Source organism: Saccoglossus kowalevskii, chromosome 12, assembly GCF_978046115.1.
Source record: "Saccoglossus kowalevskii chromosome 12, keSacKowa6.1, whole genome shotgun sequence".
Lineage (NCBI taxonomy): Eukaryota > Metazoa > Hemichordata > Enteropneusta > Harrimaniidae > Saccoglossus > Saccoglossus kowalevskii.
This window is the reverse complement of record NC_140652.1, coordinates 21,461,000-21,486,847: the sequence shown is the minus strand read 5'-3', so window position 1 is coordinate 21,486,847 and position 25,848 is coordinate 21,461,000. Positions and strand designations below refer to the sequence as shown.

At 37.7% G+C, this 25,848-nt stretch overlaps 1 protein-coding gene across 4 annotated transcripts in view; it reads left to right on the top strand.

Annotated features, from left to right (window-relative positions):
• LOC100376877 (CCR4-NOT transcription complex subunit 2-like) overlaps positions 1-25,848 on the top strand; it is a 48,788-nt gene that overhangs the window by 10,318 nt on the left and 12,622 nt on the right. For 2 of the 4 annotated variants that reach the window (XM_085506498.1, XM_085506496.1), the window contains 10 exons: positions 879-1,003; positions 10,250-10,334; positions 11,072-11,246; positions 11,823-12,023; positions 13,085-13,212; positions 14,210-14,359; positions 16,075-16,131; positions 19,883-19,993; positions 22,179-22,328; positions 22,531-22,687. In XM_085506498.1, the coding sequence (XP_085362624.1) occupies positions 879-1,003; positions 10,250-10,334; positions 11,072-11,246; positions 11,823-12,023; positions 13,085-13,212; positions 14,210-14,359; positions 16,075-16,131; positions 19,883-19,993; positions 22,179-22,328; positions 22,531-22,687 (1,339 nt within the window). The remainder of the gene's footprint in view (positions 1-878; positions 1,004-10,249; positions 10,335-11,071; positions 11,247-11,822; positions 12,024-13,084; positions 13,213-14,209; positions 14,360-16,074; positions 16,132-19,882; positions 19,994-22,178; positions 22,329-22,530; positions 22,688-25,848) is intronic. The other 2 variants (XM_085506497.1, XM_085506499.1) reach the window with 2 other exon arrangements.

Sequence of the window (25,848 nt, the reverse complement as noted above, 5' to 3'; positions counted from 1 at the left end):
CTCAATCGTAATAACAATCATCGATGCAAGATAGTGTGAGAGCTGCAGATGAGCGCACAATTAAGCTTAGATTCTATTCTGAATCCAATATGGCTCTGTTGGGAGTTAATAATGTGACTTACCATGAGTATATGTTAAGTGTTTAGTTGAGCTGTTATCACCTATTTTGACTTTATACCAGGGGTCTTTCTAGAAAAAAACTGCAAGAGGGAGCACTGCAATTCAGTGGCACCACCAAGTTTGGAAATAGGGTTCTGCCTACCAGGGTGTGGAGTTTTTGATAATTCTAAGTTAGAATGGAGCATTATATGGCTTTCTTAACGCCAAAATTACTGTCAGACAGGTCACAGTTGAAGACGTTTATGGTTGCCAAAGAATCTGCTCACCAGAGTAAGGTGTGCATGGCCATGGCATGAGGGCGCTGCGCCCCTGTTTCCGTGTTTAAAAAAATTCCTGTTTATACCCAAAACCTGACAGGTCTGTTGGCTGAATGTGAACAGATAATTAAACTTGATGCATACTTCATGTAAAGTGCCTTTTTGGAGCTCTTTGGTATTACAATATTTATTCTATTCGAAATGCATTTCCAATGAAAGCGCATACAAACCAAAAATTTGTGGTATACATATGATGAATATTTATATTTCTACTTACATGTAATAAAGCAAATATGGTAATATGCTTTATTGCAGAGACTAAAAAAATGTTTCTCCAAAAATTTGTCTTGTGAACGTGTCAATGAATACTTTTTTCACGAAGTATCCAAATACTATTATGATTGATTAGTATTAATCACTCTTAACCTATTCAATTCTTATGTAAATTCGGAAGACCACATAGGAACTGGAATTCAATTGTCATGTTTTTATTTATTTTAGGTGGTGGTGGTGGAGGTGGGGACAAGACTAAAAGTAGGATGGGTTTTTATAAAGATAGTGATTTATCGGATCAAAGCGTGTTTTTCAATCCGTCAATATTTCCACCACATAGACCAGACAAGGATGTAAGTATGTAACCACAAGAGGGCTCAGTTCAAAGCCCAACTGTTCCTTAATTCAAAGCCCAACTGTTCCTTACTTCAAAGCAAAACTGTATTAGCATGCCACAATCTAAAAATGAAATGTTACCGTATTAAAACTTGCTAATACAATTTTGAAACAAACTTCGTTAAGATTTATGAAAATGATATGTAAACTCTTGTGTGTGTTTCGGTTTACTTAGTAAATACTTGCTATACTTCTGTAAATCTTTCATCACCAGACTTTCTTGCCCCATATGTTTCTGTACTTTTTTCAATATCGCAGGAAAGTAACCCTCATTTTGAACATAAAATTTAGGTCAATTTTTAGTTTTTACTCAAAAGATTTGGTTATTTTTGTTCCTATAAATGAGACTAATTTGTGAATTGCAATGGAAAGTGAGAATTGATGTTGAAAAGGTTAAATAAATATTTTGAGCAGACTATTTTACGTCAAATATAGTATGGTGTGTGTGTATATAGTAAATCTAAAAGAATGATACTGGAATAGTCTGTCAATGCATTTGCAGCATTTTCTCTGCAGCAAATGTCAGACTTTGTATATTGATGAAGAATTGTATACAGTCAAACCTGTGTTAACGACCACCTGTGCAGAGCGGCCACCTGCTCATAGCGACCACCTCAGTACAGTCCCTTCGCAATTTACACGTTAAAGACACTGGATATAGCGACCACCTGTCCAACGCGACCAGCGACCACCCTATTGTAGACCTATTCACACTTTAACCTTTGTATAATGACCACCAACATGTCCATCAGACGGTCTCAGCAAAAAGACAATAGCTACTTGCGAATCGCTAACAGGAAAGTGGCCATATGTTACGTTCAGATTACCGAGTACGCAATCTGTAGACAGGGGTGACAATCGCAACTTGGATTGTGAAGTTGCGAAAAAGTAAAAAAAAAAAAAAACAGTTGAATATCATCTGAATGTAACGTCTGGAGACTGGAAAGATTTTAACAACAAATTAAAACAGTTTCATTCAAAGTTGGAAATGAAAAACTAGCTTGTTTCCGATCGGTACTACCCCGGTATACTATCGATCCCCAGCCGGCCAGCGGCACTTCTGTGGACTGTCTCGCACATGAAGAGCACATTCCTTCCGTCCCGAAAACAAGAAAAATGAACCAGTTTAATTTAATGAGAGATGTTTTATTTACCCTGTCGACATGAAATACCCGAACAAAATAATAAAACATTCGTTTATTTCGTTCTCATCGCGGGATTGCAAAATCCGACCTATTTTGGCCGCCATGTTGTTTGTTGTTGATCGTTATAAATTATGCTAATGAAGCTAGCGCATGGGCAAAACTGAGGGGTCATCTCGGGGTTATTCTCAACGAAAAATGATTTCTGTTTTGATCCTCTTTTTTTATAAACGGTAATATCAATAATTCGAGAAAAAATCATTTCGTTTGGGCAGTTTTGATGCGTCGATGCTTGCAACAAATAACTGTAAAATTGCGTGTACGATCATCGTGTTTCATTTCCGGTTCGTTTGACTTTCTGATTCAACGCCGAAAGTTGGAGCAATCGTTACGAGTTTGGTAAATTTTGTTTATTACCAATGCTTCTTCATTTTTAATGCTTGTTTGTTTGTTTTTTCAAACACGGCAACTTTGCCTGTGCATTTTGTCACAGTGTACAATCGACAATACTAACGATGGGACTGATTACCGCCTGTGATGGGCTGGGGAATAAGACTGCATGGCGAGAGTGTGAAAGTCCGAGCTGAAACACCAATGCGGCCGATCATTGACAATCGTTCTTATGCATTAAATACACCTATGAATCCATGGGCAGAATCACTTGGTTTCAGTGAATTTACATGATATAATTTGTAGTAAAAAAGTAAAGCTGTGTAATTATCCAGATGAAAATGAGTGACTTATTAAAAAGACCAATTCATTGTAGGTTTGTTTTGCTTATGATCTCCCTTAAAATTCCCACCCTAATTAATATTCATGATTAAATGAATAAATTAGGCCACCTCCATATAAAGACCACCTGTCTATAAAGGACAGTTTGGCTCAGTCCACTGACTGTCCTTTATCGACAGGTTTGACTGTATTTGAACAACTTTAATGTTTGTGTGTATTCATTAGGTTTGAGTAATTTTGAGTAACAATGTAGCACAACTTACTGATAACTGAAGTTACCGTTAAAGTCCTAATATAAACCGCATACGTAATAGTAACCGCACCATCAATTCCGGCTTCGGGGTTAAAGAGTTCTTAACAAAAATTGAAAACTAGAAAAGTACCTATTACTAACCACACCCCCAATTCAACAAGACCGTGACTGACTTCATTGTTTCAACCAGCTGTTCCAAAACGGCATTGTTCCTAATCCTATTCATTTGTTTCGACAACATGCCTAAAAATATTCACACCTATTTATTGTTCAGCGGTGATAAGATGTCAGACCACAGGCGGTCAGACAGGCAATGAAACTGCTTTTGTTCTGGCGGCGACCTCTGTCAATACTCTTTCTGAATACGTCCGTGTTTCGTAAGTTTTAGACTATGAGCTTTTATCACCGTAAAAGTGTTAAACTGAGCATTGAAGAATAATTTATCTTTCGAAAACAAATAATTTCTTGATTTAAAAAAAACAAGTCATTGTCAATGACACGTCCCCGTTCCGTTCATATTTGAGTGACATATACATTCAAAGCAGATCATGACCGAAATGCACCTGCATATGTACAACACATTGTGCTAAATCTGAACAAAATCCATCCATGCATGACTGAGATCCGGTTCTGGAATTGTGAAAATACGTGATTTTGATGCATTTTCGGCCTTAAAATGGCCATCATTCCACTATTGTTAAGCAGATCATGAAACAAATGCACATATCTATTTGTGACATGATGTACAGTACAGTTCTCGCGGAAGCTTTGGCTTCACTTCAGCGTCAGCTTCGCTTCAGCATCGCATCATGATGGCATTGCTATGGCTTCAGCGTCGCTTCATTGTCGCGACATAAAAGGTTGAGGCGGTTATCGCATCGCTTCATTGTAGCCTCATTATGGCGACAATGTGGCATCAGCTTCGCTTCATCGAACAAAGAAGTAATTTACATATGTAAACAATGCTGAGAAGTATCGTAGTTAGCCGTATGTTCACACCGATACTCTTTGCTGTCTTACACGCAAAGCTGTATTATCTAAATGCTCGGTTCAAGCACGGTTACTTCTTCTAGTAACCGTGGTTCAAGCTAAATCATGCATGACCCCGTCCAATTATCAAGATTGACTGTTTATGTTCGGCGACGAATTCTTTCCTTGGCGGCCATTGGAATCAAGCAGGTAGACATCAGGAAGAGATTGGAGGAGGAAGATCGAGTGTTGGTTTCTAAAAATTCGATCGGCAAATTTTTACAACGTTATAGAAAAACAGGACGAATCAAAGACTACAGAAACATTCAGACAAGAACCAAACTCGGAGTGGAGCACTGGGATTTTATTGACAAAGAAATGGAAAAGGACGGCGAGTTGTCAGCAAGAGAGCTTTCTTATAAAATAACCGACGAATTTGGTCTACCGGTGTCAGTGTCCACCGTCAAAAAAGTACGTCGAAAATTAGGATGGCGAAGAACCAAGACACGGTATTGCCAAATGATCAGACAGGTGAACAAACCTAAACGCATGGCATGGGCCGTAAAAATGATGAGAGATGCTGAAACTTTCGATAACGTGATTTTCTCTGACGAAAGTAAGGTCCAGATTCAAAATAGCACCAAGTCACGAATGACGAAGGATGGTCAACAATATATGCACCCGATTGATTGTGACATTACAAAACAAAGGTTGCTTTGCTCATGGTTTGTGAACATCAAAAAATAAATAATTAAAATAATGGAAGTCCAAGTTTTGTTGAGACTTTTTTTCTTCAAACTTGACACTTCTATTCACACAGAGAAAAAGAATAAAGTACATAACTAGGACAATTAAAAATTGGAAAGATTATCGCTTTGAACAAACAAAAAAAAAACGTTGCTAACATGACGTTTTGTTTTATAATACAGCCAAAACAAAGTCAGCTTGGACGTCCAGTTGCGAGACATGACAAAATAAACGCAGCCACTACACGCGCGCTGGAAATGATAGAACACGTTGCAACAAGGAGTCTCACCTGCCTCTTTTCATGCTTTTACTCGGGGAAACTCACACACACACGTGCTATTTCGGCAACGAAAAAAACACCTGAAGGGACAAGTTTAAATCATGTTTGTATTAACGTAACATGAACGCAACGGTGAATATATGTTTATCAATCATCAAACTAAACATTCGATGTTACATGAAGCAGTCTGCGGTGGTTATGTGGCTAAGACGAAGGACATGTGACATTATTATTATGCTCGTCTACTACACGTTCGAGTAACTTTCCGATAAAAACGTGATTAGTATCAGCAAAAATTTATAGTACTGCATGGAGAATTGCGTATTATTCGTTGTCATCAGACATATACCTGTACAGGATTTTTTGAACAATGTCTAAAATTTCCGAAAGAATATTCGAATACTAGTTGGGGCATAGACCTTAGAATATGTATTTTAAGGTATATGGTTTGGGTAAATATGAATTGAATACTTAGTATCCATATGATATTTTGAAAAATCAGCTAAACAGTTCACAACCACGATTATGGTGAATTGCCGAACTCTTAACGAAGACAACGGTTCCGGTCATGAGCAGCTGTGTCATGAAGTTTACAATGTTGAACACTACTTTTCGTTCTCGACATTGTGAAATCATTTCGTTGTTTGGGAGAAAAAAACAAAAAAAAATTATTTTGACAAGAGAAATTTATATTAGGAATAATTCATGACGAAATATATTCCATACGCACCCATAAATTATTTTCATAATTACACACGAATATTACAGAAAAATAGATAATTTGCTATATTCTTGTTTGCACGTCATGTTCACAAAATCGCAGACATTTGAAATGAATAACTTTCTCGATGTTTTAACGAGTACTCCGTGGGGTATATAGCGTGTTCTCACACTAGCATAATTTTGCTCGAGTTCACTCATCGCTTTCCCACATACACAGTGCATTTTAAAATAACATAATTATATTGCGTGAGTGGGTGGTGGTGAGACTGTGTCACAACGCGTTCTATTTATTTCCAACGCGCCTGGCCGGCGCATTCGATTGCGTTTATTTTGTATTTTTATTTTCGAAATGTAGCACTCGATGCGTTTATTTTTTCATGTCTCGCAACTGAACGTCCAAGCTGACTTTGTTAATTATAACTACATGACGCGGCATGCTACAGCGTGTCATGTATAAATCTAGTGACAAATCGCAAGGTTGTCAAGGTACCGCAGCCATCGAGTCGTAGTTGGAAATGTACGCACTTGTTTTGGAACTTTGTACCAAGACGACGCCGACGCACCTGGCGGCGTACGTGTGTTTTGCAGGTATTAGAGAGTTTAAGATTTGCGTACGTAACGGGAACGTAACGTGTTGTTCTAATTTCGTTTGCGTTACGTTCTCGAGTGTCAGAAAATGATTAAGTACAAGCGCCCACGACGGGACCGTAACTGAAACAAAACCACGTCAATCCGTCTGTCACTGGGCAACCATAATATTATAACTATCCAATAAAATTTGTTAAGTCATTTCACGTCCGGAATCTGAATTAGTAGTTAGTTCCCAGACATTTGACAGAGCTCTCGCCATTTCCATCCAATCTGCTGAGGCCCCAGGCCTGTTTGCCGAATCCTCTTTCAGCAAATCAATGTCATGCGTTTTCAGTGGGTATAAATATCAGCTAAAATGCATCCAATATTTCTTATTTTATCATAAATATACAAAAAACAGTCTAATATAAAACGTGTTATCAATGTCAGTGAAAATTAATCAAAATTGACAGCGAGAAAAGCTCTCGGAAATCAACTACGAGACAGTCTCCTTCATTACGTTCAAAACGAATGCCGTACGACCAGGCAACCGATGACGTCATTGGTTCGCGCGGAGGTCATGCACAAAGCAGTGACGTATCCGTTCTCGTTCCGTTCTCGTATGCGCATCTTAATGTCTCTATTAGTGCGGGCATGGGATCGGATTCGGCTAAAACTGTAAACGAAACACGGAAAAATACCACCGAAATGACGAATCTGAACATGTTCTCTTGCCAACTAATAAAAATAACGAAAATAAGATAATCTTATAACAAGAACAGTTTCATTTCGTATATAGTAGTAAGTTGTGTTGTGTCCGAACAAAGATTGCATCGCGTGAATTTCAAATTAATTACATATCGATCTTCTGTACATTTTTTTTCTCTACTGCCTTTCTATATGCAAATAATGAGGTACGTCATACTGATGCCACAATACTTTGAAGCTGATGCCATGTTGATGCCATGAGACCGCGAAGCTGAGGCCACGATGATGCCACACGAAAGCGAGGCTAACACCGCTTCAATTTTCAATGACGCGAAGCTGATGCCACAATGATGCGATGCTGAGGCGACAGTGAAGCCATGCGTATGCGACAATGATGCCACAAAAGCCAAAGCTTCCGCGAGAACTGTACTGTACCATGTGTGTGTGAAGTTTGAACTTGATCAATCCAGACATGTCTTGGATACGGATCCAGAACTGAATTCTTTAACAAAATGGCCGCCAGTCGGCCATTTCGAACTTGATCCGGAAAAAAAAAGACGTGCATCAAGGTCCTATTATGTTTAATGTATGTACCAAATTTGAACAAAATCCATCCATGCATAACTGAGATACGGGTCCGGAATGGTGAAAATGTGCGATTTCAATGCATTTTCGGCCTTAAAGCGGCCCCCATTTGGCTATCGTTAATGAGATCATGAAACAAATGCACATACATATTTGTGACATGATGTACCTTGTGTGTGTGAAGTTTGAACTTGATCAATCCAGACATGTCTCGGATACGGATCCAGAACTGAATTCTTTAAAACAAAATGGCCGCCAGTCGGCCATTTCGAACTTGATCCGAAAAAAAAAATGACGTGCATCAAGGTCCTATTATGTTTAATGTATGTACCAAATTTGAATGAAATCCGTCCATGCATAACTGAGATCCGGGTCCGGAATGGTGAAAATGTGCGATTTCAATGCATTTTCGGCCTTAAAGCGGCCGCCATTTGGCTATCGTTAATGAGATCATGAAACAAATGCACATACATATTTGTGACATGATGTACCTTGTGTGTGTGAAGTTTGAACTCGATCAATCCAAACATGTCTCAGATACGGGTCCAGAACTGAATTCTTTAAAACAAAATGGCCGCCAGTCGGCCATTTTGAACCCGATCCAAAAAAAAAATGACGTGCATCAAGGTCCTATTATGTTTAATGTATGTACCAAATTTGAACGAAATCCGTCCATGCATAACTGAGATCCGGGTTCGGAATGGTGAAAATGTGCGATTTTGATGCATTTTCGGCCTTAAAATGGCCGCTATTCGGCTATCGTTAATCAGATCATGAAAAAAATGCATGTGCATATGTCCCATATAATGTGTGATGTATGAGTGAAGTTTGAACTTAATCGGTCCATGCATGTTCGAGATACAGGTGATCACGGACGCACGGACGGACGGACGCACACAGGGCAAAACATAAGTCCCCGTTTTCGGACTGCGTCCGAACGGGGACTAAAAATCATGCCGTTTTCCCATGGAAATCAAAGACAAAAGATCGCGCTACATTATCGGTAAATCTCTTCCGTGTTGCGTTCACCATGAGGTCGCTGAACTGTCATTAACATATTCAAATGAGCTATGTAATTTAGACACGTGGGCACCATCCAGCATTTTGATTGGTTAATTAGCGACTTGACCTATCCGGTCAATAATACGTCACGTGAGCATTCAAAAACATGCTGGATATCGTATCGGCTGTTCACATGTGACTGAAATCATTCGCTTACGGGGAAACTAAGTTGAATTTTACTTGCATTTTATAAAAATTCAACGAATTTATTTTTCGTGCGTTATTGTAATCACTACTAAATAATAATCACCAATATCAACACTTCGAAAACAAGTAAGTTATTCACTTGTGACACGCAGCATGGCCGGATCGAGCTACCGTTATGTGATCATTTGCTACTAAGCAGTGCATTCGTGTTTTTATTTGAAACTTCTGTTAGAATATACTTTTCGTTACCAAGAAAATTTAAATAATAAATGCATATTACATTAAAAATACTGAGTATTTTTTGTATCATGTGGAATTTTTTTTTGATTGACTGTAATTTTTCAACATTTCGTAACGCCTATTTTAGAACCAAAATAATGCCTTATAGTCTTCCCCGACGCCTATTCAAGAGATTGTACGGTGTATTGTTTGTTTTGCGCATGTGTTGTGGACAAAAAATGACCACGCCCATTTAGTGATTGCAATATGTACGTAATAGAAACCGCACCCCGCACTTGAGCTTTTGATCCCAATTTTTAAATTGATACATTGTAATATAAACCGCGGTTTATAATAGGACTTTAACGGTAGTTGAATTTCAGGGGTACCAATGAAAGTGTAGCTTTTTAATGAAAATCACAGCTTTGACACCGTGCAGCATAGCTTGGTCAGGAAAAGCTTAGCTGCAGGAATGAAATCTGCTAGTTTTGACATCGAGAACTCAAGCTTTGAACATATTTTGATGTTGATGTACACAACATGGCTGCCTCCAAAAGCAGTGTTAGCGACGGGAAATATTTTACTCGTTTTCTAAACAAAATCACCAAGTTATGCTGTGTAATATGCCGCAATCAGCAAGGTTCAGGTTCAATTTCATTTCTAGAAAGTTTCAGCCACCATTTTACGAAACTTGCAGAGAAATCTCAATTCCAATTTTTGGAGCGAACGGGCTAGCAGGACGTCCTATTCTTATACATGTACTTGGATTTTATGACAGTGTAAAGACGTGGTGGCTAGTGTTGGCAATGCTTTTGGAGGCAGCCATGTTGTGTATGCCCTCAACATCAAAATATGTTCAAAGCTTGAGTTCTCGATGTCAAAACTAGCGAATTTCATTCCTGCAGCTAAGCTTTTCCTGACCAAGCTATGCTGCACGGTGTCAAAGCTGTGATTTTCATTAAAAAGCTACACTTTCATTGGTACCCCTGAATTTTAAATAATGTTAAACCACTGCTTTTAGATTTTAATACTGTATACCATCATGCATCACTTTGTTAACTTACAGCTTGGGTCACAGTCATTATCTCAGTTTGGTGCCAGTCTATACGGGCAACAAAGCAAAGATTTCCAGATGTTTCATCATGATCAGGGTGAGTCTTGTAAAAGTACTCTAAATACATTTTATGTGTCAGAGAAAGCCATAACGTATAAATTTTGTATCAGTAAACAGATCAAATATTATACATCTATCAACCAGAATTTTGGGAGTTATAGCTTGCAGTAATTTTTTGGTATTGTACTGGCTATCATTATCCTACCCTATTAGAAAATGGGTTGGAACGGAAAGATGTATAATATAAGAAAATTATAAGGATATGTGACTTTTGGAACTACTTTATTGCATGCGTCAGAATACGTCCTTTTGGTGTTATGTCACCTGATCACCCAAGTGTATTGATATGTAAAAAGTAGTGCCGTTGGTGTAACTGAAAAAGGCAGAATAAACAAGAAGTTAAACGTGAAAGCTCTCTGGTTTCTTTGATGTGAACACATCACAGTAAACATTTCAGAAGCTGCATTGCAGAATCAATACTAAGGGTTATAGCCAGTAAACATTTAAAAAGTGCCTGTCTAAAATCAATATTGAAATGCAAAGTAATATTTACTGGTCTCCAGCCACAGACTTGGCCTATTTTTTGTTGATTATTCATGGCTATTTCCTAAAAACTGGAAATTTTCAATCAAAAGTTGACAGGTTTGCTAAAAGCTTATTGTTACTCTCAGTGTATTGTTTTGTTCATATAGTATCCTCCTTATAACCTTATGAATATTAATACTTAATTATAAATAAAGTCACCTAACTCTTGCGACGTTGTTCGTACTACAGGTAGTATAGGAATGCAGAATGTTCCTAGGGGAATGCCAAATCCCACACAGCAGTTCCCTGGCAGAACGGTTACAAGTCACCATGGTAATATACCTGGGCATGTGACACCAACTAGTACTGGGGTGCCAACCATGCCATCAGGTCTTCAACAGCATGCGCCATCGTCACCGAATAGGTAAGAAGGGATTCCTACCTATTTTATTTATAAATGTGCTGCCTTCATTGATAGGAATTGGTTATACGTTTTATTTTTGTGAGTCTGAAATTGTGAAAATTACGTTTCTGACGATTTAATGTGTTGTTTTCTTTTTGTTGTGTGCATCATAATTTTCTATGACTATTTTGCCTTTAGTTTTCACATCGCATTTTATGCTATATAGCCTTGTGTAGGGTCCCTTTTGTCCATGCAATTGTGTCTAAGACAATATATTGGTAAGATTTGCTCATCTTACTGTTATATTTGAACAAAAAATGTTCAAAATCTCAACTATTATTGCTTTAAACTAAACTTAGTGGTAGTGTTACTTTGTAGAATTACTGAAAATACTTTATTTTAGCTGAAATTATTTTTCGTTGAAAAGACTGTTTTGTATGGAATTTATTTTCACTGATTTCTAACGAGTCAAATGTAAAATATAGGGAAAAAGGTATATTCCAGGCAAATTAATTCTAAGCGAAATATAAAGTATTTTACAGTACTTTGTGTAATACTGCAACTGCTGCAATGTTTTTATTTTGTTGTTCTATTTAGGGGAATACTTTCTGTTGGTCCTACTATTGGTCCTCGCAGTGGTTTATTTAACCAGATGCCAAGCAGTAATCAAGGCATTACGATACCAAACAGAGGCAATGCAATGCCATCAGGTCTAGCAAGTCCAAACAGACAGTCACCAAGTATACTAGCAATGCAACAAAAACAACAACAACAGCAACAGAGGCTAGGACTCGGCACGTAAGTAATCATGGAATTTTTTTTTTTGAGTGAAGGCCTGTCCAAATGTTCAAAACAGGCAGATTTAACCTGAGATATGTGTCACAAAAGTGCTAAAACAACTAACTATTGATACTAGCGTTTATATTTCCCGGCACATTTGAGGGGGAAATCACTCACTCACATTGAATGAGTCCCAAGTGACGATAACATCACATACTAAAAACGGAAAGGCTCATGGGTAGACGTTTGTTTGTAAACAATGACACGCTATGGCCATCTGATGCATGTGCAGGTGACGACTCCCACGCTTTAAACATCTTATCAGGCATGCATCTATCAATCTCTTTTCAATACCAAATGAACCTAAATTGTATCCAGTGTTCAAGGTGTTTTATATACTGTTTTCTATAGTGAGACGACATGCAACAGAACTATACATGATTACTTTTTCATTTCTTGAAGGCCAGATTACTGAATAAAACCACTGTAGTGATAAATCTGTCATTATTTTACAGCAAGTCTCAGAAATTCTCCAGCGAGATTCTAAAGCCAATCGTTCAGTCAAAACCAAAGCCGTTATCCAATTCGTTAGCGAGTTTGCAAATTGGTTGCCCCAATACTTCTGAGACTTGCTGTAAGACCTTTCCCTGGGACAGTACAGGGTTTGAACTTCAATGTTCAGATGTCATTTTTAAAAATGTCTTAGACTAATTTAAATATATTCAGGTGGTGCATCTTATCCAGTGGCTGCCATGAATTTCAGGCCCTGCAACATTCCTAAATAATTATGTGTATTCAGATTTTTACTTATTTGCTTCCAGATTACTGTAAAATACTTTATTTTAGCTGGAATTAATTTTCGCTGAATAGATTTTTGGGGTGTTTTGTATGGAATTTATTTTCACTGATTTCTGACAAGTTGAATGTAGAATATAGTAAAAATGGTATATTCGCTGGATTTTGATTTTTACTGAATCATTTTTTCAATGAAAATTAATTCCAAGCAGAAATAAAGTGTTTTTCAGTAATCTAATATAAAACCTGTTTTAATTAGTTTACAAATGTTTACATGATTTCAGAATTGGTAGCAATCCGCCTACCAGTATAGCTGGTTTCAATATTACAAGAGGTGCTAGTGCTTTCTCCAATCAGAATGTTATAAGCAGTGCCAGCCAAGCTGTTTTGAACAATTCATTTACAAGTACGGGTAAGGTTCATACTGGTTGTGGTCCCTTCCTAAGGTTTCTGAACGCACTGCACACAATGCAGGGTTTTCTCCAGAGTGTTATAGAATGTGTCGCTCTTGTGTGAAAAAGAAGATGATCTGATCAAAGACGCTAACAAGATCATAGATGTGCAACTTTGATTTTGGATTTATACCTAAATTTGTATGTCACTTTTCAAACAGTCACCATTTTTACATGCATGCACACCAAAAGATCAATGTTTCCCCAATTTTAATTTGTCAAATAATAAAGTGAAAATAATCCTAATGCCAGTTATTCACAGAAGCAACCTCAGTGCCCATAGCAATGTAACGTATAGTGCGGACAATGTGCTATTTTAACCCAATACAATTACAATATTAGGTACATTTCTAAGAGAATTCTGTATATTATTCCACTGCCACTGACCATTGATCGATTATATGCAAAAACAAATATGATGACTTAGAGAATGTTGAACAAGCAGCTGAGAACGGTGGTACACAGTGATGAAGAACATGATGCACAGAACCACACACTCTCGTTAATACAAGATGTGCAACATCTGGAAACCCTTGCATCAGTTGGTGATCAATTAGAAGCTTTTTTCCTTGCTGACTTGTCCCATTATGTCATCAGCTGATGCATATGCAATTTGGCCTGAAACTATGTGATGTTGCATCATTCAGAAAATTGCTAACATTGATATGTTTCAAATGTTTACTTAAGCACAAAATGTTTTTTGTTGCTATTTCTCATTAAAGTATTACTAGAAGCATGAAAAAAAATGTATAATAATACTTTGTAAGTTTATCATGAGAATACAGCAGGGTACACACAAAGGCAGTACAAAGTACCATCCTCTATTGCGCAGTAATATTTCCATTCATTTATTTGGGTTCAAGGGTTCAGTTGATGCAACTACATGTACCGGTATTTGCATGCCATAATTTGTATAACCACTATTGTAATCCGTCTTTTTTTATACATAAATTTCAGTGTCTGATTCAGCTCCGACTTTGGATCTGAACGACTTTCCAGCTCTGAATAATCGAGGGCGCCGTGGTAGCGATGGCAGCGGTAGTAATATGCCAGTCAACCCTATTACTATGAGTAATATGAGTACAATGGCTAGTAGGACTGCCTATGGTGAGTATCACTGTGTCGCTTCTGTAAGCAATCTAGTTTAAACTGATAAGATCTGCTCTATTTCCTAACTCAGTAACTGAATTTATTAATGCATAATAAATATGGTTGTACAAAAACAAGTAAACAATACAGATAAACTAAAAATCAAGACATTTTGGCATTGCGTTTCAATAATGTTTGACCAACCCCCTATTCAGGATCTGCATTACAAAGCACATGAATGGATTATCTAGTCTGTTTTAGCAACACCCTCTCCGATTGGATCTAGATACAATGTATCTTTATGTGTATAATGTGTCAGATTTACGTACAATCCTGAGAACAAAATAGAACCCGTTATCTGTATCATAGTTAGATCAAGTTGTATAATTGAATAACTCCTGCTGCAATTTGAGTGTAATTTATTGACTATGCACATTTCTAGTATTTTAAATAAAGAAAGAAAGCATTTGTATAAGGCTTTACAATGCTCAGTTAATCACTAATAAAGTTGTCGGCAAAACTTGTTGAAAGCCCTTAGAATTGAGAGTAACATGGCCATGAAAGTTTTAGTGTTCGCAAGTCATACTGATCAAAACCTGATGCTTTGCACCATATCTCCAATAAGATATTACTTGTCTTCATTACAATAAATCCCATCATGCATTGCTGCTTGAATTCTATTTTGGGCGATGCTGCACACAACTAACTTATGATGTACATAATGTACCAGTGTTCAATGTTCACTTGCACACGGTGATAACAGAAGTGAAATACTTGTCCTATGAATTCAATAGCTAGGGACCTAATGGTTATACAACTTGAAATTCTGGTGTTCATCTCAGATTAATCTTAATGAAAATCGAATTTCACATCGAATATTGACTTTGTAAATTCAATCACCGAGAATCACACATGCGATTCATTGACTTGACAGCATCCCAAGATGTTAAAAACTGAATCAAAACAGAATTTACAGAACTACTTGGTAATGTTCTTCAAAACTAATATCTTGCAAATACCATAGCCATGGCACACATTGCTCTACATGTTGAGGGCTTGAAATAAAATTCTGCCGACAATATAATTTTTTGAGTAGTCTTCACAGTAGAGAACATGCTTCAGCATAAAACTGCTTTGAATTACTGCTTTGGTCGATTTTGTGCTGTTGGTATGACTAGATGTTTGTACTGTTTAATGCACCGGCCATTATATGTGGTCTATCGTCAGAGCTCACCAACGCGAGATCGTCTTTTGATGCATTCAGCATCAATAAGGAAAATTGTGTACTCAATCTTTGTTTATAACTTGGCACATCATGCAAATTATCTTACTTACTAGGAATAATTGTTTCATGTATGGAAGAATTTTTACCTTGTTTGGACAAATTATTTCCTTATATGGAAAAAATAAATATATTTTATGATGGCTTTTCTGGTCAGTGCATCCTAAAACTGACAAGTGAATTTTATTCCCCTTGTACCTCTGAAATGTGCATATATCTTAGTAGATTCCTTGATTTAGATTTAATGTTACATTGGAAAACACAAGACTGGTTCTAGTTTTCCTAGTCTCTCTTTCCCTTCTTCGTAAGTTGCATGTATATTAAGTGATTGTCATTAGCGTATTTTATTTATTTATTTAAACTATGCTTGCTGTGTGTACAAATGTCTTTAAATAGTGTATATTATGATCAATGTATGCATACTGATAGTAGATAATTTTAAACTACCTAGGGAGCCAAGAAGCCGACTGGACACGCAGCATGGGAGTTAGGGAGTCCATTACCCCAGGTATTAGCAAAAATAGTCTTAAATATCATATTAACATCATATATTGTATATAATTCATGTCTAATAAGCCTAGCATAGATTGTAATACACTGTGGAACTGGGGCACCCCATCACTCGCATGGTAGCTGCTTGTCTGGTCAGGTCTGTTACTGTACACGTACTTTTGTATGCTTTTCTGTTGCTAGATGTATAAGGGTTCATAAATATACTGTTATGCAACTTAGGATACATGTCAAACATTTAATTAAAACTTTGATGAGACCTTAGCTGATTTAAGATTCAATTAACTGTCAGTTAAGTTATCAGTTATCAGTTTGTATATGATTTAGACCAATAGATCTTGATTGCAAATGACCACAGAGATCTTGTTTTTTATCCCCCAAAACGTGTTTAATTTTCTCACGTCCACTGTTCTGAATACCATTGTTGCAATGAACGATGCGAGAGTTAGATGACGTCAGACAATGGAGCACTATTTCAGGGAAAAAACAACAACTTGTGGTTCTCTCAGTCACAACATCATCTCGACAGCCATTTAAACCATGTACTACAAAAGTTTATTTGTTCACACAACGTAACTTTCACCGTTGTTGTTATAAACAATTCAAAAGTTGCCTGACCGTATACTTATGAACACTTTGTATTACTCAGTACCAGTAAACTTGTCGCTACAATGCGTATTACAACACATTCTTTAATAATAAGTTGAGTTTCTCTTTCCTGAAACTTAACATTTCATACGGTGAATATTTAATTTCTTGGCGCCAGACTTAAGGGGTCATGATGGTGGAAAACTACAATAATTTTTGTATGGGCTTCTTAAAATAACAAAATACATTTTTCCTGCCATACTATTATCGTTTCGCCACTAGGTATTTTTGAGTGCGATATTTGAGAGTGATCGCATTATCAACATTTCACTACATTTCTTGGCGCCAGACTTAAGGGGTCATGATGGTGGAAAACTACAATAATTTTTGTTTGGGCTTCTTAAAATAACAAAATACATTTTTCCTGCCATACTATTATCGTTTCGCCACTAGGTATTTTTGAGTGCGATATTTGAGAGTGATCGCATTATCAACATTTCACTACATTTCTTGGCGCCAGACTTAAGGGGTCATGATGGTGGTAAACTACAATAATTTTTGTTTGGGTTTCTTAAAATAACAAATACATTTTCCTGCCATACTATAATCTTTTCGCTACTAGGTATTTTTGAGAGCGATATTTGAGAGTGATCGCATTATCAACATTTCACAAATAAGGACCCCAGTGGAATCTTCACTACAACAATATTTTGTGATTGTCCATAACTCCCAAAATAGACAATAAATTGTCTTGCATGAAACAAGTTGACAAGTTGTTGCTTGGAGACACCAACCAACATTTGAAACGATCTGACAAATCTAGGACTCTACAAAGATCTATTTGTAGAGATCACGAAGGTTGTACATGTAGTATTGTGGTGGTCACAATGCTTCTATTGGGGGAGAGCAATAAAACAAAAGGATTACCTCTTCCATATTATACGAACTTCAACGTTCAGCATGTTATTCTTATAAATAAAGTCTTTAATATGCTGTGATGAACCCTATTTTGTTTGACTTTTAAAACAGAAAATATAGTAAAAGCAATTATCGCGCTCACAAGATTTGGTAAAAAAACCTTGTTCATAAACGCTAGATGAGATCCCTTTGTGAGTAAGAGAGCCATATTATTTTGTTTTTTTTTTTGCCTCTCAAATAATGTTAAATTCTTTTTCTGTCACTGTGTCCACTTTTCCCCATAACCCTACATGTGTATGTTACCATGTTATTTGGAACAAGGGGAAACTACATTAATATTATGGCCTGTTATTATGTGTCGCACAATTTCAGTATTTTAAACCATTTAATTTTCGTCATATGATCCAAAATCAAATATTCAATACGACAGAATTTTGTAGTTTTTTTTCCTCACACTTGTCTCGGAAAATTTGCAAACGTCTGTCTCATGGATTCAGTTTTCTGTATTATCTGTAAACCGTACATTATCAGACCTGACCTGACAAGACCTTAGCACATGCTAAATACATCAGTTTGATGTTACTGTATTTGCTCGCATATAAACCGCAGTAATTGCATCATTAAAAATTTGACCACACAAATGCCCATCATTTACGTAATATATCTACTAATATCACAAATAGGGTATGTCAAGCAGTGTATTTAATAAGATATACTTGTATATGCTGGTTATCCCCATGCAGTATTCCGTAGAATGTTCTCAATGGTGTTATGACTTCAGTACAACTTTACTTCAGCATATTGATTGTGTTCCCATTACACTAATTTCGAAGTTTCTGTCAAAGACAGCAGTTTGTTTTATTTTAGTATAAGACAATTCCATACACATGTTATGTATGTATGTATGTTAACTAAAAGTAAGCCACATATTCTGTATTTGCATAGCAAACAGGCTTACGTAAATAGCAGAGGTATGTCTGTGGTCAAAATAAGCCACATTGTGACGATGCAGTGAACAATGAATGCAGATATTAGTGCATTTCTATTAGAAAATGTGCTTTGAATAGTGCAAATACATTATTCCATTTAATGTGAAATAAAGTACATGTACATCATGACTCCTATGACAGAATTGCTCTTATGACAAAATGATCTCACCAGTTGTGATAAATAATCATAGCATAGTATTTAGATGGCTGTTTCATGGGATAATGTTTCCACTTTCGTTACTTAATATTTATATTGAATGGTACCCAGATATGCACTATCACTGTTATTTTGCAATGGAAAGTCATAAACACCACTGGTGGTATTAGTTCTCAGAAGAAACTAAGAGGGACATACCATTTTTTATGCAAAATACATACACAACTGAACTATAATTTATGATGTCATATACTCATAACATATTCATATTGTAAATATGCATTATCAGTATTGCATTATATCAGGTATTATGCTTATTATTATAAACTGTGTATGCACTCTGCTAAAGTAGTTCTACCATGGCAAAATACCATGTTCAATTACAATATGCATTATATCAGAGGTACATTACTTGGGGTTTGCAACGTGCATAGTACTGTAAGGTGACATCATGTCAAGATCCCATTCAAGTCTCTTCTCGTAGATAGCGAAACTGATACCACGACCTTCTGGCATGACATAGGCGGTTTGTAATAAAACAATAAAACATGTATTACCATATTCATAGTGAAAAAATGGAATACATTGGAATTGTACAGAAAATATAGTTATCGTAATCCGTCATATCGTGAGCAGCTATTTCGATCCACCTGGACATCCCCGTATCCTAGTTATTTCGGGCATGCGCATTTTTCTGAGTTGGAACGAGATCTTGGTATCATGTCACCGTAGTTGCAAACCCCAAGTAATGTACCTCTGATTATATACCATGCAATATATACTGTCATAGTAGTATCACGTACTACACACAATACACCATGTTGTATATCATTTTCATTTATATTATCTTGTAGTATTCTGTATATCTTACACAATACAATTTGCCATGTATGTTTTCATACCACATTGTTCCCTAAACATTTACAAAATGTGATATGTACATTTACACTACTACCACTTGTTATTAGACTATGGTCAGTTTTATCACACAGTTCTACTTTTACATCACTTTATATTCATCTCTTCCAAGCTGTTTCAATTTAAACTTTAAAGCTTCTTTGGTTCTCAAATGATTTATTTGTGTTATTATTCTGCAGTTGGGATGGTAAATAAACAGGCGGACCCTCCGCAGGAGTTTCAGATTCAAAATGAAGACTTCCCTGCACTACCTGGATCAAACAACGCTAACAGTTTAAAAGCAAGTTCCTGTAAGTACATGCATACTTTAAGCATGTTATTCAAGGAGACTCGCGAGAGCTAATTATCACTATCACAGTTCAGAGTATTATTTAGCTCTAGATTTTAATAATACAGCTCCAAATTACGTGAATTTAATGTGTGTCCAGAAGAGCCAATTTTAGCTTGCTAGCCATTGTCAAAAATAAGGCCTGTACCTATAAATGATAGGGTTATTGTTTGATGTTTTTTTTATATTATTATTTTCCACTTTGTTTATTCATTACAAAGAGGTGTAATATTAGGTTTTATTTTAGGCTTAGATTAAATATTTTCTTTCACTCAGCCCATGCATGGAACTGCCATTTAGCTTCATGGTCCTTCAGCTTGTCTTCGCCTTGAGGAAAACAGCAATAATTATACAAACCGTAAACATATTGCGAAGACTCAACAATCGGGAAAGAAAACCCAGGCAACCATGTCGTACTTGTGTTGAAATACGTTTTGTATTTCACGTCAGAATATTGTTGAAAATAAAATTTTCAATCCAAGCCAAATCGAAGTCAAAGGGTCAGATTGCGTGCATATAATTATAGATAGTTAAAACGAAAAGTATTTGATCTTTAGACGGCTGTTCAACATTTATAAAAACCAGTAAGACAATTATAAGACAATGTGAACCTCGAAAATTTTCTGCGAGCGAGCGGGCGGTGATATTTCGGGGTTTTCGCCATCGAAAATAAAGCGGAAATTGTCCAGTCGAATTCAACAAGCGGTCACAAAAGCGAGCGAAAAAAGGCGAAGTCATTGCTCTTGTTCGCACCACGGTTACTAAAAAAGAAACCGTGTTTGCACGCTTGCGACGTCGTACCTCACTATCAGTTTTACAGTGAACAGTAATCAAAACAAACTTGAAGATATCTTGTGCACACGACTTAAACCATTTTCTTTATTTGGAATAACTCCGCCTCCACACCATATTAGTAATATGCAAATCACTACGTCACTTTCGCGGGAAGTCATCATGTTGTCGGTTGACACACGGTAGGGTCATTCTGAGATTTCAAAAGATATTTCATCCTGTCTTTAACGCGTATAACATTTAGCCCTGACATTAGAAGGCATTATTTAGTAGTTGGTCGCTAGGCAGACATGTTTCAATAATTATAACTTCATATTTTTCAAAATTGTTATTCCTAGTTTGAGATTCATTGACCTTGGACGTTTTTTGCGTTTATCTTGAAATTGATTTCTACGTAGTTCTACAGATTCAGTACTCAATTTCTAACAAACGAAAGGTCAGATCGTCGCCATTTTTGGTCAACTTTACCGCTATATAGAGTACTGGAGGAATGTTCCTGGATTTTTTTCTGTCTGCCTTCGTCTTGATTTTTTGTTTAATTTTGTAAAGAGACATGTTGTTTTTACTCAGGTATTAACTTCCAAACATTTGAAATAAGGCTACATAAAAACAAATTATAGTTGCAAAAAAACGAAGAAAATTGTACATGAAGCACCCCTCTATAATATTTACTTAAAAAAATATATTCAGTCATGCTGCAAATTAATTATTAATTGCGTCATTAACCGTTTTACTCCATTTTCGCGTAATCTTGTGATCATGTGACTTTGTATTTGCATAATTTAAAACAATTGCCATATTTCCAAAGTTTGAAACAAGATCTTTATTATGGTACTGTAGAATACTTGATTTTCGCTTGGAATTTATTTTCGCTATTTTCGCTGAAGGGGTGATTCCGTGAAAATAAAATCCAGCGAATATACATTTTTTCATATATTTTACATTAATCTCATCAAAAATCAGTGAAAATAAATTCCAAGCAAAACACCCAAAAAGCCTTTTCAGCGAAAATTAATTCCAGCGAAAATAAAGTATTCCACAGTATATAACATGTATGGGTAAAATGTATGTTTCAATCTGTAAATTGAGGCCAAAAAATTGAACCAGCGAATGTATGCTAACCCCTTAAGTCACAATTCAACTAATGTTCTTTTAAGAAAGTCTGAGAAGTAAAAAAAGACTTTGCTAGATTTGATAAATAAAAAATATAATTGTGCTTACCTGGTAGCTAAAATTACAAAAAAATCATAATGGTAGGTTCTGCATGTCTTTATATTTTTCATCTCTAAAACTATAGACATGAAATGTCATCTGAGGGTGTAAACTAAAGTATGTGTCTCTCTACATTTGTACAGTAGGTAACAAATTCCCTACAGGATTGCCATTGCTTTTACCAAACAGTGCGTATGATGGTACAGGACTTGGTAACAAAGACGTGTCGGCAAGGTATTCTGGAGATAAACCAAATGAACAGCAAAAAAGAGGAATACAAATGCACCAAGATGGTAAGTTTATCTATCTAACCCAGTATATCTTTAGACAGTACATCAACTGTAATCCTTTGGTTCTAGTGACTTTTTCAAACCGTGTCATCAAGTGAACTCTTTTAGATATCATGTAATAATCCCAACTGTACTCTTCCTCCACTACAGTACTATAAACATTTTTTCAGTAAATTGTGGTATAATGAAATATTTTGCATTGCAGGTAAAATCACTAATATTCCCGGTGGAATGGTGACTGATCAGTTTGGAATGGTAGGACTTCTAACGTTCATTAAAGCAGCGGAAACTGATCCTAACTTGGTTGCACTAGCGCTTGGGAGTGATCTGACAACATTAGGACTTAATCTCAATTCACCCGAGTAAGAACTGTGTACTATTTTGCCTGTAGTAATTTGTTAGGCATCCAGTGGTACTGCCAAGAGATGTATGTGTTGCTGTCTTTTTGGCATCCAGTGGTACTGCCAAGAGATGTATGTGTTGCTGTCTTCTTGGCATCCAGTGGTACTGTCAAGAGATGTATGTGTTGCTGTCTTCTTGGCATCCAGTGAAACTGCCAAGAGATGTATGTGTTGCTGTCTTCTTGGCATCCAGTGGTACTGCCAAGAGATGCATGTGTTGCTGTCTTCTTGGCATCCAGTGGTACTGCCAAGAGATGTATGTGTTGCTGTCTTCTTGGCATCCAGTGGTACTGCCAAGAGATGTATGTGTTGCTGTCTTCTTGGCATCCAGTGGTACTGCCAAGAGATGTATGTGTTGCTGTCTTCTTGGCATCCAGTGGTACTGCCAAGAGATGCATGTGTTGCTGTCTTCTTGGCATCCAGTGGTACTGCCAAGAGATGTATGTGTTGCCGTCTTCTTGGTATCCAGTGATACTGCCAAGAGATGTATGTGTTGCTGTCTTCTTGGCATCCAGTGGTACTGCCAAGAGATGTATGTGTTGCCGTCTTCTTGGCATCCAGTGGTACTGCCAAGAGATGTATGTGTTGCTGACTTCTTGGCATCCAGTGGTACTGCCAAGAGATGTATGTGTTGCTGACTTCTTGGCATCCAGTGGTACTGCCAAGAGATGTATGTGTTGCCGTCTTCTTGGCATCCAGTGGTACTGCCAAGAGATGTATGTGTTGCTGACTTCTTGGCATCCAGTGGTACTGCCAAGAGATGTATGTGTTGCTGACTTCTTGGCATTCAGTGATACTGCCAAGAGATGTATGTGTTGCTGTCTTCTTGGCATCCATTGTACTGCCAAGAGATGTATGTGTTGCCGTCTTCTTGGCATCCAGTGGTACTGCCAAGAGATGTATGTGTTGCCGTCTTCTTGGCATCCAGTGGTACTGCCAAGAGATGTATGTGTTGCTGTCTTCTTGGCATCCAGTGGTACTGCCAAGAGATGTATGTGTTGCCGTCTTCTTGGCATCCAGTGGTACTGCCAAGAGATGTATGTGTTGCTGACTTCTTGGCATCCAGTGGTACTGCCAAGAGATGTATGTGTTGCTGTCTTCTTGGCATCCAGTGGTACTGCCAAGAGATGTATGTGTTGCCGTCTTCTTGGTATCCAGTGATACTGCCTAGAGATGTATGTGTTGCTGTCTTCTTGGCATCCATTGTACTGCCAAGAGATGTATGTGTTGCCGTCTTCTTGGCATCCAGTGGTACTGCCAAGAGATGTATGTGTTGCCGTCTTCTTGGCATCCAGTGGTACTGCCAAGAGATGTATGTGTTGCTGTCTTCTTGGCATCCAGTGGTACTGCCAAGAGATGTATGTGTTGCCGTCTTCTTGGCATCCAGTGGTACTGCCAAGAGATGTATGTGTTGCTGACTTCTTGGCATCCAGTGGTACTGCCAAGAGATGTATGTGTTGCTGTCTTCTTGGCATCCAGTGGTACTGCCAAGAGATGTATGTGTTGCCGTCTTCTTGGCATCCAGTGGTACTGCCAAGAGATGTATGTGTTGCTGACTTCTTGGCATCCAGTGGTACTGCCAAGAGATGTATGTGTTGCTGTCTTCTTGGCATCCAGTGGTACTGCCAAGAGATGTATATGTTGCTGTCCTCTTGACATCCAGTGGTACTGCCAAGAGATGTATGTGTTGCCGTCTTCTTGGCATCCAGTGGTACTGCCAAGAGATGTATGTGTTGCTGACTTCTTGGCATCCAGTGGTACTGCCAAGAGATGTATGTGTTGCTGTCTTCTTGGTATCCAGTGGTACTGCCAAGAGATGTATGTGTTGCCGTCTTCTTGGCATCCAGTGGTACTGCCAAGAGATGTATGTGTTGCTGTCCTCTTGACATCCAGTGGTACTGCCAAGAGATGTATGTGTTGCTGTCTTCTTGGTATCCAGTGGTACTGCCAAGAGATGTATGTGTTGCTGTCTTCTTGGCATCCAGTGGTACTGCCAAGAGATGTATGTGTTGCTGTCTTCTTGGCATCCAGTGGTACTGCCAAGAGATGTATGTGTTGCTGTCTTCTTGGCATCCAGTGATACTGCCAAGAGATGTATGTGTTGCTGTCTTCTTGGCATCCAGTGATACTGCCAAGAGATGTATGTGTTGCTGTCTTCTTGGCATCCAGTGGTACTGCCAAGAGATGCATGTGTTGCTGTCTTCTTGGCATCCAGTGATACTGCCAAGAGATGTATGTGTTGCTGACTTCTTGGCATCCAGTGGTACTGCCAAGAGATGTATGTGTTGCTGTCTTCTTGGCATCCAGTGGTACTGCCTAGAGATGTATATGTTGCTGTCCTCTTGACATCCAGTGGTACTGCCAAGAGATGTATGTGTTGCTGTCTTCTTGGTATCCAGTGGTACTGCCAAGAGATGTATGTGTTGCTGTCTTCTTGGCATCCAGTGGTACTGCCAAGAGATGTATGTGTTGCCGTCTTCTTGGTATCCAGTGATACTGCCAAGAGATGTATATGTTGCTGTCCTCTTGACATCCAGTGGTACTGCCAAGAGATGTATGTGTTGCTGTCTTCTTGGTATCCAGTGGTACTGCCAAGAGATGTATGTGTTGCTGTCTTCTTGGCATCCAGTGGTACTGCCAAGAGATGTATGTGTTGCCGTCTTCTTGGTATCCAGTGATACTGCCAAGAGATGTATGTGTTGCTGTCTTCTTGGCATCCAGTGATACTGCCAAGAGATGTATGTGTTGCTGTCTTCTTGGCATCCAGTGGTACTGCCAAGAGATGTATATGTTGCTGTCCTCTTGACATCCAGTGGTACTGCCAAGAGATGTATGTGTTGCTGTCTTCTTGGCATCCAGTGATACTGCCAAGAGATGCATGTGTTGCTGACTTCTTGGCATCCAGTGGTACTGCCAAGAGATGTATGTGTTGCTGTCTTCTTGGCATCCAGTGGTACTGCCAAGAGATGTATGTGTTGCTGACTTCTTGGCATCCAGTGGTACTGCCAAGAGATGTATGTGTTGCCGTCTTCTTGGTATCCAGTGATACTGCCAAGAGATGTATGTGTTGCTGACTTCTTGGCATCCAGTGGTACTGCCAAGAGATGTATGTGTTGCCGTCT